Raw genomic sequence first — 15,092 nt, 5'->3', positions numbered from 1 at the left:
GCCAGAGATGACCTACACAGAACCATCAGTTTGCTGATTGCCATTTCTCTCTGAGTTTGATGAAATATTCATGCCTTTGCTCTCCTCTCTGCAAGCACTATTGATTTCTTGTATAAACGCTGCTATATTTAGTCTAGACAAATGGAATGTGGATTGCTGCTGAATAAATTGGATGAAAGACTGGGATCTTGCCTGCCGCTTTCTCTCAGTCTTGGGCAATTATTTATAATCAAGGGCAGTTTTTGTAAGTTGAGGGTGATTTTTCACAATTTAGTGATTAGTCTCTGAACAAAGGCAAGCAGTTAGACACAATCATTTCTGTTGGGATAGCAGGTTAAGAAGTCAAATTACCCTTTGAGTCTTAGACTAGCTGTATCAGAGAGTTCTGGGACTCTTTTCTCCTTATCTTTTTTGTTTTCTTTTTTGGGGGGGTTGGGGAATTGATGATTATAGTTTACAGATAATAAGAATGCCAGAAAGAAGAGATTCCAGGTCTCTTGAAATTTTACATTTTGTGTTCATAGGGTTAAATATGTTTATTGAGATGTCCATGTAAATACTGAGGCTTTATTTTGGCCTTTTGGGTGTAGAAATGAAGTATATCATTAACAGCCATTGCTTTTGATTGGAATAATGCCACCTCCATAAATTAATACTCAAAATCTCATGTTACTCCAAAGCCTTAATTGACAGTTCTACATTGGACAGTGTAACCAAAGATCTTACAGGCCCTCATTCTCACTGAGTTTCAGACTTGTCAAAGTTAATATTTTTTCTTTTGCAAGTATCATGTTTTAGAAGATACTGTCCACCAAACTATGGTTTATTAATAAATCATTTTTCCATTTTCATTAAAATGACATGTCAGTACCATTACTGCAAACTCTTCTGATCTGTATGTTGAAAAATCACCAGTGTTGTCAACCAAGATTGATAACAGGTTGCCCACATCCAGTGCACAGTCATGCCTCTTCACGCAAACCTCTGTGTACACACAATTCACATGGTAAGCAAGATATTAATATTTCATTTAGTGTTTGAAGCCTTAATTTCTACAAACAATTTCTGTTAGCCTTTCTTAACTTGCTGAAAATAGCTCTTAAATTCACATGGAATATTAACTTCATAGTTTCCAACCGGCAATCTGCAAATTTAAGTTACTCAGGGTAGGAGTCAGAGCATTAGATGCAATTGTAAAAATATGAAAAAATAGGGGGAAATTGCTCATATTTCCACCTAAAATACAACTTTCTTTTGTTTTCTGTCTCACCAGTCTTAGCTAGTAAAATTCAGAGATTAATACCATTAAATCTCCAGTAGAATATATGCTCAATGAAGACTAGAGTTTTTTTGTCTTTTTGTTTTACTAATAAACCCAAACATGTAGAATCAACTTGGGAATTTAAGGTTCTCAATAAATGTATATTGACTAAGTTAAATTCTAGTTGAAGAGTTACCAGAGGGTATATGTCACTTTTATTATTGTTCTTTCAGTTAATGTTGTAACAGCATTTTTCCTGTTCCCATAAACATTATTTTTAATGATTACATATTTTCCATGAAATAGATGTGACATATTTTACTAGACATCTCCTTGTAGTTGATGATTTCAATTAAAATAATAATACTTTAGTTAACAATATGACATCGGACTGTTTCTTCCTATGTTAATTTTATTTCCTTAAGATATATTCCAAGAGTTGGCAAACCTGAATCAAATGGTAGAAATATTTAATTCCTCTTGCTACCTGTCACCAAATTGTGATATCACATATCACTTTTTAGGTAGTTTTAAACTGATTGGCAGTGCCACTTGCAATATAGAGTTGTCTGCGTGGTCGTATGTTTGCCCTGTTGTACATACATATATGCATATATGTGAATCACATATATGTTCCCTTGTCTATGGAATTCTCCAGGCAAGAATACTGGAGTGAGTAGCCATTCCCTTCTCCAGCTGAATATGATACTTAATAATTAGAAAATGATGCCTTATTTTGATTTAAAATTTGCATTTCTTTACTTTAGTGAAGGTGGATTTTTTATTTATTTAGCTATATTTGTTTTCTTGCCTTAAATATTTTCTAGAAGTTTTAGTGTTTTTATTTTCTAATATTTAATAGAAATCATACACAATTTTATTTTCATATTTACTCCTAATATTTTTGTTTGCTTATTCTCACAGTGTTCATGATTTATTCTAATACACAGTAAATTCCGCTTTTACATAATTTAAAAAAGCATTTATTGAGAAGTATGCTGAATGTTGTTAGTCTTTGAATTATATTATTTAATCCTTTTAACAACTCTGTGTTGTTACTGTTAATGGTAATTATCTCCATTTTACATGTGAGGAAACTGAGACCCAGAGAAATTAAATAACACACTCAGGATAACACAGTTACCCAGAAGGTAACACATCCTTTTATGTGTTATGGGAACAGGCATTTAGGTTTAAAGCAGAGTTTGAAAATTGGCAACCTGTATGTCAAGGTCCATTTACAGAAGCATGTTTTTCCAGTTCCCATAATTTAAAAAAAATTCCAATTATTTAATTGAAAATTAGGTAACTTCTGTCTACACTGGGTCTGTATTTGCTTTCTACTCACCATTTCCCACATTTTAGTATGCAGATTTGTACTTTTCTTTGCTAAGTTCTGTAGCCCTGCAAATACACTATTTTATAAGCTTTCCTTCTTTATTTTATAAGCTTTACTTCTTGAGGAATGTATCTTCTGATTACAAACAAAAATGTTTGTAAGTGTACAAGTTTGTTTGTGTTAGAAGTTTTCTAATATCACATGGCATCTTTTCCTCAATAATGTTGCATTTTTTGTCTTAAGTCAACTTGAATTTGACCAGTGGTCCAGTAGAATAAGTGTTATAAATGAACAACTTTTATACCTGTGAATCTTTGGAGTCATCTCTTTGAAAAAGGGAAATGTGAAAGATTTCATGGCAAAGTACAAAGTGCTAGCTGAAAATCAGCATTTTATCAAATCTAATATACAGAAGACCTTTTTATTATTCTTGTAAAAAAACAGAACTAAATTTATTGGTACATTGAAAGAAATCTAGTAGGGTATAGTGTCTTTCACTTCTAATTTGTTTCCAGATCAGTGTGCTAATCTTCTGTCCTCTGTCACCCACCCCCACCTCTTTTTTGGTTTCTCCAGTCGATGTGAAGTCAGAGGTTCCTGTGGGCCTGGAGCCCATCTCGCCTTTAGACCTAAGGACAGACCTCAGGATGATGATGCCCGTGGTGGACCCTGTTGTCCGTGAGAAGCAACTGCAGCAGGAGTTACTCCTCATCCAGCAACAGCAGCAGATCCAGAAGCAGCTTTTGATCGCAGAGTTTCAGAAGCAGCATGAGAACTTGACACGGCAGCACCAGGCTCAGCTTCAGGAGCATATCAAGGTAGCAAGCGTTTCCTTGTCTCTGACTATTGACTCTGGGAGTCTGGCCATAACATGGGCATAAGAGGGAGCAAAGTGGGGATGTTTCATTCTGAAAAGATATGGATTCATGGCTGGGAGGAAACTGGGGTTGTACAAGTGAAAACCTAGAGTAAGTAAAAAGAATCCTGGCAAAAGTCCTGCTTTGCTTCTTGGAGAGGAGCTTCTACAACTCCTTTATCTGTTAGTTTATAGCATCAATATCTGGAAATAGTAACTTCTTACCCTTTTTAAGATTCTCTTCTACATGATTTTGTCCATTTGCCACATCTACTCTCCATCAAGAAGAACCATGAGCCTGAGGAGCTACATTTTATGTGTCTAAAGAATCTACATATACTATTTACCAGAGAGGATAAATTAATCACATTATGTGAAGAGAGAGCCTTTACTTTTTATTTTTTTTATTTTTGTCTTTGGTCTATAAGTAGATGTCCTGGATATACCCTAATCTTCCTTATGGAAAAAACTTCATAATGTATTCATTCAAAATAATAACATAATGAAAAACTGGATAGAATTATATATATATATGTGTATGTGTGTAAGAAACTGGTACAGATGTTTTCAGTGTTTTTATTTAAGTCTAATAGATTAGATAAGAATTTATTGAAAGAATTTTGGGAGTAGTTGATAATTTGAGACCCAAGTCGTTTAATTAAATTATTCTAGGAGAATTATGTTCATATCCCAGAGTTTTTTGTGATTGACTATTTTAAGATCATTCTAGATGTGTTTGTATCTATTTAGTCTCTTGTATCATCCAAGATAAGTATTACTTCAGTTTTATTTGTAAATGTCTTTCAACTTCTTGACAAAGCTATTTAAAACAAAGCTATTTTGGTCTGACTTAGTAGATACTTACTTTGAATTTATTATGACAGTAATATAAAGCAGCAAATATTTATAATAAAGTTTTTTATGTCCAACTCCTTCAAAAAATGACTTAACTATATTAATATATTATTATAATAAGGTAATATGATATTATTTCATACTTTATTATATTATATTATAGGCACTTGATCTTTTACTCACTTGAATATCAAGTACAAACACATTTACATGGTGTTAATATAGATAATTAATCTATGTTAGTATTATAAACTTTTACCATACTGATTATTATAGTGTCTGAGAAGGTTAAGATGCTTTTTCCTCCCTATGTTCCTTGTTTCGTAACTCCTTAGCCAGCAGGCCTATTTTATCTTATTTTTCAAAAAAAGCTCTTTGATATCTGATATAAACTGTAATATTTTTTTCCTTTAACTAAAAGAACTTTACTAAAAGAACTCTTCCCGTTATTGATCTGTAAGATACCCTAAAAATAAGAATGAGGATTTTAAGTCCCATATGGAATCATGGCTATATATTCTGCAGTGTAGGAAACCTTCATTTAGTTTATAGACCTTTTTTTTTTAATGATTCTTAAACATTATTTCGGAGAAGGCAATGGCACCCCACACCAGTACTCTTGCCTGGAAAATCCCATGAGCAGAGGAGCCTGGTAGGCTGCAGTCCATGGGGTCGCTAAGAATTGGACACGACTGAGTGACTTCACTTTCACTTTTCACTTTCATGCATTGGAGAAGGAAATGGCAACCCACTCCAGTGTTCTTGCCTGGAGAATCCCAGGGACGGCGGAGCCTGGTGGGCTGCCGTCTATGGTGTCGCACAGAGTCGGACACGACTGAAGTGACTTAGCAGCAGCAAACATTATTTCAGTTTGACCTTTGAGACATTAATAGTAACAGTGATGTCTAGATTCCTTTCTTCAATAATTCTAGACATTTTAAGATGGCAGTGATGAATGAGTACAAAATTTATATTCTTCACCATACTTTAAGATTTACATAACTATCTGGTTCATTTTGTCGTGTTTTACAAGCCATGTTGCCCTGAATATTGGACAGTACTAACAAGTTACAGCTTCATATGCATCTTTTCATTTATGTTTGATGCCTTTTATAGTTGTAAAGATCAATATTAAAAATTTAAAGTAATTTGATTTTACTCAAAAGTTAATAGTAGCAAGTAGGTAATTCTTATTTTGCCCCCAAACAAAGTAGTATATAGCAGGTTTATTGACATCTGGAAAATACTGGATAAGGGGGGAGAAAAATGATTCTGAGATAGCTAAATGGAAAACTTAGTTTTTGGAATGATTTTTTAGATTAAGTTGCTTTTTCAGAAACTAAAGATACACTTAAAATTTCCTTTTAAGTTTAAAAAGTGTTTTTGCTTTAATTTCTTTTTAACTTTACTGTTTTGTATTATATATTATAAGGCTAAAAGTTGATGCTTTTAACATTCATTTAGTTTTTTTTTTTTTTTTAATAAGAAAGACACAGCATGATGCTTTACTTATTTATATTAGTGTTTTGAATCTTTGGCTTTTATAATCAACATCTGTTGAATTAGATGCTGTTGTCCCATTTTTCCACCTAGTAATCTGAGGCTCAGAGAAATACTGTAACTTGCCCAGGGTAACATAGCCAGTAAAGATTTGTAATCTTGCCTTGTCTGCCTCCAAAGCTGCTACTTCATTCCGCCTCTGTGTTGGACTAGAATATCTGAAATTGGAGGAGTGAATTTTTTTTCAAACCTCATTCCTTCAATCCTCAGCAATGAATAGTAGCTGTGAAAATTAAATTCTGTGCTTTTCTAGATGCCTAAGAGAGATTAATATTCATTTCCTTTTGGGCTTTGGGTGGCACTTAAATCAATTTGACCAACCCCAGTATCTGTATAGAACTAACATTTAAGGCAAAGTTTAAGCAGAATTATGAAATTTTTTGTTAGAAAAGAGAATTATTAAGAGACTAGTAGAGCACATCCAGAATGCCAGAGATTGTAATATGGAAGGAAACCAGCAATGCTTCTAACCATGTCCTGGGACAAGAGAAGCTATCATGTTTGACATGCAGAGTTGGCTTCCTGTTGCTCCACAATAATTCTTATGCCATTCCACATAATTTTTTTTTTGTTACTTTTCAGTGTAAATTTCAGAGTCTTAGGCACCTATCTCATATAAACAGCAAATTATACTAACTTTATTAGTATCAAAGCAAAATTAATATTGTTCAAACTTGCAACCTAAATTTCATATGCATTTTGAACATAATGCATGAGGGAGATTATTTCTCTGTCTTATATCTGAGGAATCCATGCTCTGAGTAGCTTAGTAAATTGTCTGGATCTTGTATCTAGCAATGTCAGAGCCTAGTAGAACTCAGTCTTGAGCTATTCCTCAGTGGGCACATTTACAATTATTCCTTGATGTATGTTTAACAGTCTGAGAAAATTGAAAACTCAAATGGATTTTAAGAATGCTTTATATTCATGTTGTACCTTATGTAGAAGTGAATTCAAGAGACTCAAACAGCCAAACAGTAGTGCATCAAAGTGTACTCTTGTGGAAGTGATTACTTCTTGACCAGTCTGTAACTGAGTTTTGTGTGCTGAGTGAACTAATTAATTAGACTTGCTACTTTGAGAAAATAGCTTGTGATGGATTTAGGGATTGTATTCATCTATTAAAAACCTTCTCTGTAAGGTTTTGAAACTTTTAGCCTTCATTTTATTTCAGATGTATTTTCCCCAAATTAATTCATATCTCACTATTCTGCTCAGTTTGATTATGTTCATACTGTTTCTTAGGATAAGAAGTTAAGATTTCAGTTGTTTATGTTGTGAGGGACTTGGTAAAACAGACTTCTGGAAAATTCCTGGCTTTCTTTGCTGTATCATATATTACAGATGCACAAAGAAAAGTCACTCAAGGAACTGAAGATCTGAGTGAATTCGGTAATATTCTGATAGGACGGCATAGGTAATGAAGCTACCTAAAAACTTGCTTGTTAATGACAGTAAAACAATTAATGGCATTAGTTGCTTGTCTTCAGATTTCAATAATATACAAAAAAAAAGGGTAAAATGTAAAGTAAATAGTAGTAAGTTCCAAAAGCTCATAACATTTCGATTTTGGTCATTGATGACTATGAAGCCTAAAGAAATTGCACACTCTCATGTCTTTCTCTTCTCGCAAGTTGCAACAGGAACTTCTAGCCATAAAACAGCAGCAAGAACTGCTAGAAAAGGAGCAGAAACTGGAGCAGCAGAGGCAAGAACAGGAAGTAGAGAGGCATCGCAGAGAACAGCAGCTTCCTCCTCTCAGAGGCAAAGATAGAGGACGAGAAAGTAAGAGGCACCAGGGTAAAAGATGGATCTCTTCCCTCATCTTTAGCTGACTGTCATTCAGAAAGGAGCCTGATAAAGAGTGGAATTAAACTTGTCAAAATTGTCTGTGTTTAAGTAAAAGAATAAATTATGGGCCCAAATGTAAAGCTTTGACATTCACATGTCAGCTGTCTGCATTCAGTCTACAGGCATCTTTGGAAGTAAACTTAACCTTGTTTGGCAAAGATGATAATATCTTTTATTTTGTACCTTAAAAATAACGTTATGCTAAAGCAATATGGCTATGCCATTGTGTTTCATAATAAACTTACTTCCACATTACTCCACCTTCTTCCCATTCAAGTAGTGATTGCTCTTTAATAAGTCAAGCCTTGTCTCATTTAACTTTTAAGTACCCAGACTTTGGAAAGATTTAAAGTAGAACTTGTGTTTAAAAAAAAAAAAAAAACTATCCACAAGAGGGAGACAGATCCAAATAATTCCCCTGCATGAGGTCAGTTCAAAATCAGGTCGTAGCAAGGTTTAAAATGTGATGACTTGAACTGAAATTGTCAGCATTATTTATTTGTTTAATGCTCAAAAGTTTTTTTTCTTTAAAGTTAGTTTTTGAAAACTGGAAATTCAGAAGAGCTCATTTTAATGTGTTTAATCACTTATATCGTCCCCCAAGATTCCTGACTTTTAAAAAACAGTGCTTTGCTCCTCAGCAGTATTTTTTAAAGCTAGGAAAAAACTACTATTAATTCTGGGAATCCCCGTTCTGTAAAAGCAATTAAATCATCGGAGGTCTTTTGAAAATTGGCAGTTGAAGCAGTAGTTATGAAACATTACTATGTCATTTTCTAAAGCCTGTTTAGATTCTCGTTTTTTCTTTTAATAGGAAAACTCATATGCTGTGACCAGTAATATTCCAGAGGCAGGAAAGGACAGAACCCCAAATCACCATCTGTTTCTGTGTGTGTGTGTTTCAGGGGCAGTGGCAAGTACAGAAGTAAAGCAGAAGCTTCAAGAATTCCTGTTGAGTAAATCAGCAACAAAAGACACTCCAACTAATGGAAAAAATCATTCCGTGAGCCGCCATCCCAAGCTCTGGTACACGTATGTTCAGCGTTTGGCTTTCTTCATCCCCAGGGGTAAAGATCACAGGTTCTCAATTCAGCCGACCTGGGCACAGATCCCTGGCCTGCCAAGTTCTGAGCTATATGGCCAAGGGCAAGTTCCTTGAATTCTCTAATGCTTGGAATATTTCTCCGTAAAAAAGAGGATTTCTGGAAAGGTCCTGTAAAATAATGTGGTAAAGTGTGTAACAGAGATTAGCTCTTAAATAAGTGTTAGCAAGTACCACCTTGAGGGCTAGAAAGTATTATGCATGTTCTTTGCCAAATGAATAACTGATAAATGTAAGGTGGGGCATAGAAATTAATTCATATTTTGCATTTTTCTATTCTCAGATGGTACATCTGATATCTTTACAATAATTTCTTAAGATTTGGCTGGTTGAGATTTTATTTTACTTGGCTTGATATAAGATGGAGATCTGAGTTATTTTTTAAAAGTCCAGAAGATTTTTGACATAATTAAAAAAAATAATAAAAAGGAAGACATATGAAGGAAGAGAAGGGAAGACAAGAAAAGTAGCTGACTGATACATCTATGTTTTCAGTGATCAGTTTACCCCTGCTACTGCTGCTCAGTCACTTCAGTCGTGTCCGACTCTGTGTGACCCCATAGACGGCAGCCCACCAGGCTCCCCCGTCCCTGGGGTTCTCCAGGCAAGAACACTGGAGTGGGTTGCCATTTCCTTCTCCAGTGCATGAAAGTGAAAATTGAAAGGGAAGTCGCTCAGTCGTGTCCGACTCTTCACGACCCCATGGACTGCAGCCTTCCAGGCTCCTGCGTCCATGGGATTTTCCAGGCGAGATTACTGGAGTGGGGTGACCCTGAAAAATGAGAGTAGATTGGTTTTTAACATATAAATTGATACATTATACACTGTGGTATTACAGTTTTTTATGCAACCATATTTCTCCAAGTCCAGTGCAACACACAGTTCTTTCTGTAAAGTATGAGGGAGGTGGTATTTTTAAAGAATCAGGAGAAAAACTGATGGCAAAGCATATTTCAATATAGACTAATAGATTATACTTTCATCTCTCTCATATCTCTTCCTTGATGGCTCAGATGGTAAAAGTGTCTGCCTACAATGCAGGAGACCAGGGTTTGATCCCTGGGTTGGGAAGATCCCCTGGAGAAGGAAATGGCAGCCCACTTTAGTAGTCTTGCCTGGAAAATCCCATGGATGGAGAAGGCTGGTAGTCTACAATGCATGGGATCTCAAAGAGTCAGACACAACTGAGTGACTTCGCTTTCACCTCTCATATTTATAAAATATGTTTAGGATTTTATACTTACATATTTTTAATTACTCACATCATAAGGATAAGGGAGTATATGCTTGATTATTTGATACTCTGTTATCTTGACATTTCAAGCATGCCAGGAGTTCTGTCTAAAGAGTTATTGTTTTTCTAATTCTGTCTTATAAGTATCTTCCCATTTCTGCATCCGAAAACAAAAAGGTAAATAAGGCAGATTCCAGAATGCTATATAAATAATTTTTAATAATTTACAGAATTTTTATCATGCACGTCGATTGACTTGAAAAACCAATCTCTGAAGAAAATTTCCACATGTTCAATCAACATCAAAAATATTGAAAAACAAATTTTGTTGTATATATATATACATATATACAACAAGTTACATATATAATTTATAACTAATTCATATCCCTTCTAAGTTAAAGCCTCTTTTAAGAAAAGATACTTCCTTTTTTTAAAAGTGGGAAGCAGCTACATGCAAACAACTTGTCAGCTGAAAATTCTTTAGCTGTTCCCTTGGGTATATTTGATATGGCTCTCCAATGTTACTTAGCAATCTTTTTTTTTTTTTTGTACTGAACAGTAGGATCCAACTCCTGGATAGCTAGCCATAAGTCATTAATTTGTGAAATCTGAACTTAATACTTTTTTTTGTCAATAGTGATCAGATGAAATATCCTCACACTAGTTATCTTGAGACTGTTGATTCAAAGAAATAATACTGGTAGAATCATCATGGTGTTGATACTATGTCCTATCTAATGTTTGCTTCATATATAATGATTATAAATGTTTATATTGGCTGAGTAGTCTATGTTCAGTCCTGAACTATTCTCCAGTGACACAACTTTATCTCTTTCACTTGTATTAATGCCGGAAAGATAACACATTTTGAGAGTTCAGTTTCATACAAAGAAGAATGTGTCTTCAGTCTTTACCTTGGAACTGCTGTCAAAGTCAGGAAACCTGGGTCTCTTGGCATAGTACTCTCTCCATGTACTTTCATGGGCTACCTAGCAATTTTTAAAAACTGAAGTCCTTCTCTATGTTTACTTTTACCTGGGTTGTTCTGCATAGTTGACCAAAAAGGATTCAGATGATGACTTTTCCATTAATGTGGCTCTTAAGAAAACACACATAATAATCTCAGATACCAAAACTCAAGCTCTTTGTAAATTCTGTCTTTTAGTGAAGCAAACTTTTCTATGTGGCCACATGACCAAACACACAGTGGGCATTCTTGGGCATCCTGCATCATTCTATAACATACTGCTAAAGTGAACTTGGTTACGTGAGGCTGTGGTTTGTACACACTAAAAAGGAAGAGCATAAACACAGCTGAGATACGTGTTGCAGCACATGCAACTGATTATTGCTGACTAGTGTGCAGTAAAAACTCCAGGACAAATGGTGAGCCCTCTTTTTCTTTTGTAGGGCTGCCCACCACACGTCATTGGATCAAAGCTCTCCACCCCTGAGTGGAACACCTCCATCCTACAAATACACATTACCTGGAGCACAAGATGCAAAGGATGATTTCCCCCTTCGAAAAACTGGTAAGTCAGTTTCACAAGAAGACTTCACTTGCTCTTCCATAGCATTCCTTGTAGTTTTATTTTGCCATACGTCTAGAGGAATGTCAGAGGATTTGTAATCATAGCTATTAGACTCTCCAACCTCTGCCCTCAGCAGAAGCAAATATGTACGTGTGCGTACACACACACTCCTATTTCTGTTAATACATCAATCATTCGATATATTATCAAAGTAGTTTTTTGATTAATCACATTTAGATTTTAGACAAATTATTTTCTTATTAGCAATGATGAGGAGAATTAAATAAAATAGAAGCTTGATTTCTCAGAAAATGTAAATCTCCATTAATGAGGACCTCTGTAGTTTCCTCCATTATCTGGATTTTTATTGAGCCTTACTCATTTACCAGAAAAATGGAAATAATATTCTTCTTTTTCCGCACACTTTTAAAAACCTTAAATTGTAATTGTTTACTAAAACAGACAAGGCCACGGCTTACCTTCTGAGTAAGTGTCTTGCCGAACGTCTCACAGATTGTAGAAGTCATCGTGAAGCTTTGTAGCTAATAATCTCATGTGATTGTATTAAAATTTGCTTAGGGAAACTGGGATGATGAGTCTGGAATAAATTTGGAATTTAGTCATCAACTCTATGGCTTTAGGGTCTGTATTTGTTTTCCCGTATTGCTTTTTCACCCTCTGACATGTGCATATCTAATGTGTTATATGCTCTGTTCCTCTATAATAAATGTATTTAAACTTTAGCTAGGCATAAGCATAAATAGCATTTGTATATGTGATGTTATAAAGCTTATGATATTTTCTAAATATAGTTCTTTAGAGAAAGTTTTAAATTAAAAAATATAACCAAAATTGATGTGAAAGATATTCAAAGCAGATAGTTTGGTTCATTGTATTTTACTCAGATCTACTTGAATAAGTGTAGGTTTGTGTAATTTGTATATAAAATCTACAGAAAAAAATGATTTTTAATAATTATATTCATTTTCCCAATTAATTTTGAATAATTGAAATGAAAATAGATTGTAAAAACACATGTTGAAGCTGTTTTCTGTCATATAGTTTACTTCCAACATAATGAATATCTAAAAATAAAATCAGTCATTAGTAAGAATTTGCTCTATCATCTAGCCCATATTGTACCAGGCACTGGGGAAGGATGGCCAAGTATTGCAAAGCATTTCGTGCCTTTTTATTTTAATAGACCAAAGGATTTTGTGCTTCCACTGTAAGATACTAGATAGAGTAAAATACTTCAATAAAAGGAAATACAAAGGAAAGAATGTTTTATGTAATGCATGAGAATTTCACACTGTTATCTACCAATCAGATCACTTTTCATATAAATAAACTTCTCTGGGATAAAAGGAATAAAGCAAATAGTGAGCCTCCACATATTTCTAAAACATGGCATATAGTTTATGAAAATTGATCCATAAAGGACATGGGTTTTAGAATGTGGGGACTTTGATCTGCAGCCTTGACATTTAGTTGCACCAATGGCATGTGTAGGAACTATTGACAGAGATTATGTGAATATTGCCCCAGGTCTCAGGGCAGTGACTGGCATTCAAGAGCCTGAGGAGTCACTAAAGGGAAAGAAAACACAGTCCCCTTATGGCAGGAGGTTACTGATGAGTGATACAGTTACATTCAGGGGGAAAGACGTCTACCCCGCTGTGCACATAGCCTTTGAATTTATTCTTACCACTGGGAGATTGAAAACTGACTGCAGAACTGACACTGACTTTGAAAAGTAGTGGCATTTGGAGTCAGTAAGCATCCAGAAAGCACATTTGATCTTTGTCAATACTTAAAGACGAGTACTAAAAACCCATTCTTTGTGTCCCACTGTTCCCATGAGAACAATTTAGGATTTTTCCTCTGAAGATTGAGTAGGAATTTATTCTTGTAGAATTTCTCAACCCACAACAAAATTCAAAGAGAAATCCTGCTTATAAGTTACAAAATGTTATTCCACTCATCTTCTGTATCTCTTTATGTGATATCTAATAATAGTGGAAAGTTATAGCCCCTGTCTTTTCTAGTGATGTCTTTTCTGTATTTGCCCAGTATTTTAAGTTTTTCCCCTTTATATCGAATATCTGTTATTTACAAAGTGTCAGGGCTGCTGACCTGCAAAACCAAACATTTCCAGCATTATATCAATAAAGTTCTTGAAAAGACATTAATACTTTTACATCTCTATAGGAGTTTCAAAATATTCCTTAGTTCAATTCCCATTGTCTGAGAAAAGTATAATATAATTAAATACAGATGTTTTCTACACATTCTCTAAAATACTTAGAGATACCATTCATTAATTACAAATAGGCAGAAGTCTTCCAACTTTTTAAAGTATAATCTATTTGGTATATTTCCAGTTCACTGTGAGAAAGTTTAGGTGTATATTTGCACTAAATAGAAAAGCACTGAAGTACCGTAAAGTAATAGTTTTTACTTCAGCATTTGTCCTATTTTAATGACTCAACAGTTATTACAAAAAAGTAAGCAATAAAATACCATAATTAAACATATGTGATGATTGAGGAAACTGGGATAATTTTCACATAAAGCTACATCATACTAAATGAAATCTGGAGAAGTGGCATTTGATCATATAATATAAATACCAGGACAGCTGTAATAGTCTCACTTTTCTGTGGATGCCTGGTTATCAGTCTCTGAGGTCTACTTGATTTAAAAGAAGTTGGTAAGAAGATTCTGTCTTTTTGATCTGCATATAATACTAAATGCTTTCATTTTCTTTTTAACCTATGTTGGTGCTGAGTTGCTAGGATACACTAGCAAGATTTAAGGAACTAAAGCTGGAACCAGAGTAAGGAAAGTCCTAATGACCTTAAAATGAATCAAGTGGCCCCAGGGGTGTTCCCAAAGCAGTGAGCTAAATTCAGAACCTCTCCTGACCTCTCAGGACTCAGCCAGACAGGGGGAGCCTAGGAACAGTCAGCTACAGAAGTCTCATTTGCCTGCAGAAATCTGACCTTTGTCATGCAAAGTGGCCCTTTACTTCCTTCCCCTAAGGAGAATCATAGTTGCTCATACCTTTCGGGCTTTTGGAAACCTCAGAATTCTGTGAATCGTTAGCTCTACTCAGTTCCTATTTCAGTTTTCTTTCAAATACAAGAATTGAGAGTCTTTAGCTCTTTTCCTAACAATGAATGTCAAAGACTTTCAAATTAAGTTGAGAATAAAATAATTGTTTTTAATTTTTATGTTTATCGCCCACACTTAAATAAGTGTTCCCTTTTAGAATTACCCTCTGATGGCCTCTGTTCTATAACACAAGAATTTGTTGATTCTGAGATTTGTATTATTTTGCTGAACTTTAGGTTTTTCTGGCTGTAAATTATATCATGTGGTAGTAGGTTTTTTTTTTTTTTTTGGCCAGTATAATACACTGCTGGACTGATAATAAACTATAAAATAGGGAAAGGAAGCTTCTGGGTCCAGCTACTTCTAAAATAGAACATATTTC

General features: G+C 34.6%; 1 protein-coding gene across 23 annotated transcripts in view; it reads left to right on the top strand.

Annotated features, from left to right (window-relative positions):
- Window positions 1-15,092, top strand: part of HDAC9 (histone deacetylase 9) — a 667,984-nt gene that overhangs the window by 570,928 nt on the left and 81,964 nt on the right. For 11 of the 23 annotated variants that reach the window (XM_086397464.1, XM_086397479.1, XM_086397476.1 and 8 more), the window contains 4 exons: window positions 3,177-3,418; window positions 7,506-7,656; window positions 8,628-8,754; window positions 11,472-11,593. In XM_086397464.1, the coding sequence (XP_086253590.1) occupies window positions 3,177-3,418; window positions 7,506-7,656; window positions 8,628-8,754; window positions 11,472-11,593 (642 nt within the window). Of the gene's footprint in view, window positions 1-3,176; window positions 3,419-7,505; window positions 7,672-8,627; window positions 8,755-11,471; window positions 11,594-15,092 lie in introns of all 23 variants that reach the window. The other 12 variants (XM_086397480.1, XM_086397478.1, XM_086397466.1 and 9 more) reach the window with 3 other exon arrangements.

Source organism: Bos grunniens, chromosome 4 (genome assembly GCF_055505025.1).
Source record: "Bos grunniens cultivar Pamir isolate PY7600 chromosome 4, Bosgru_T2T1.0, whole genome shotgun sequence".
In the NCBI taxonomy this organism is placed as follows: domain Eukaryota; kingdom Metazoa; phylum Chordata; class Mammalia; order Artiodactyla; family Bovidae; genus Bos; species Bos grunniens.
This window is presented reverse-complemented; position numbering and strand designations above follow the sequence as displayed.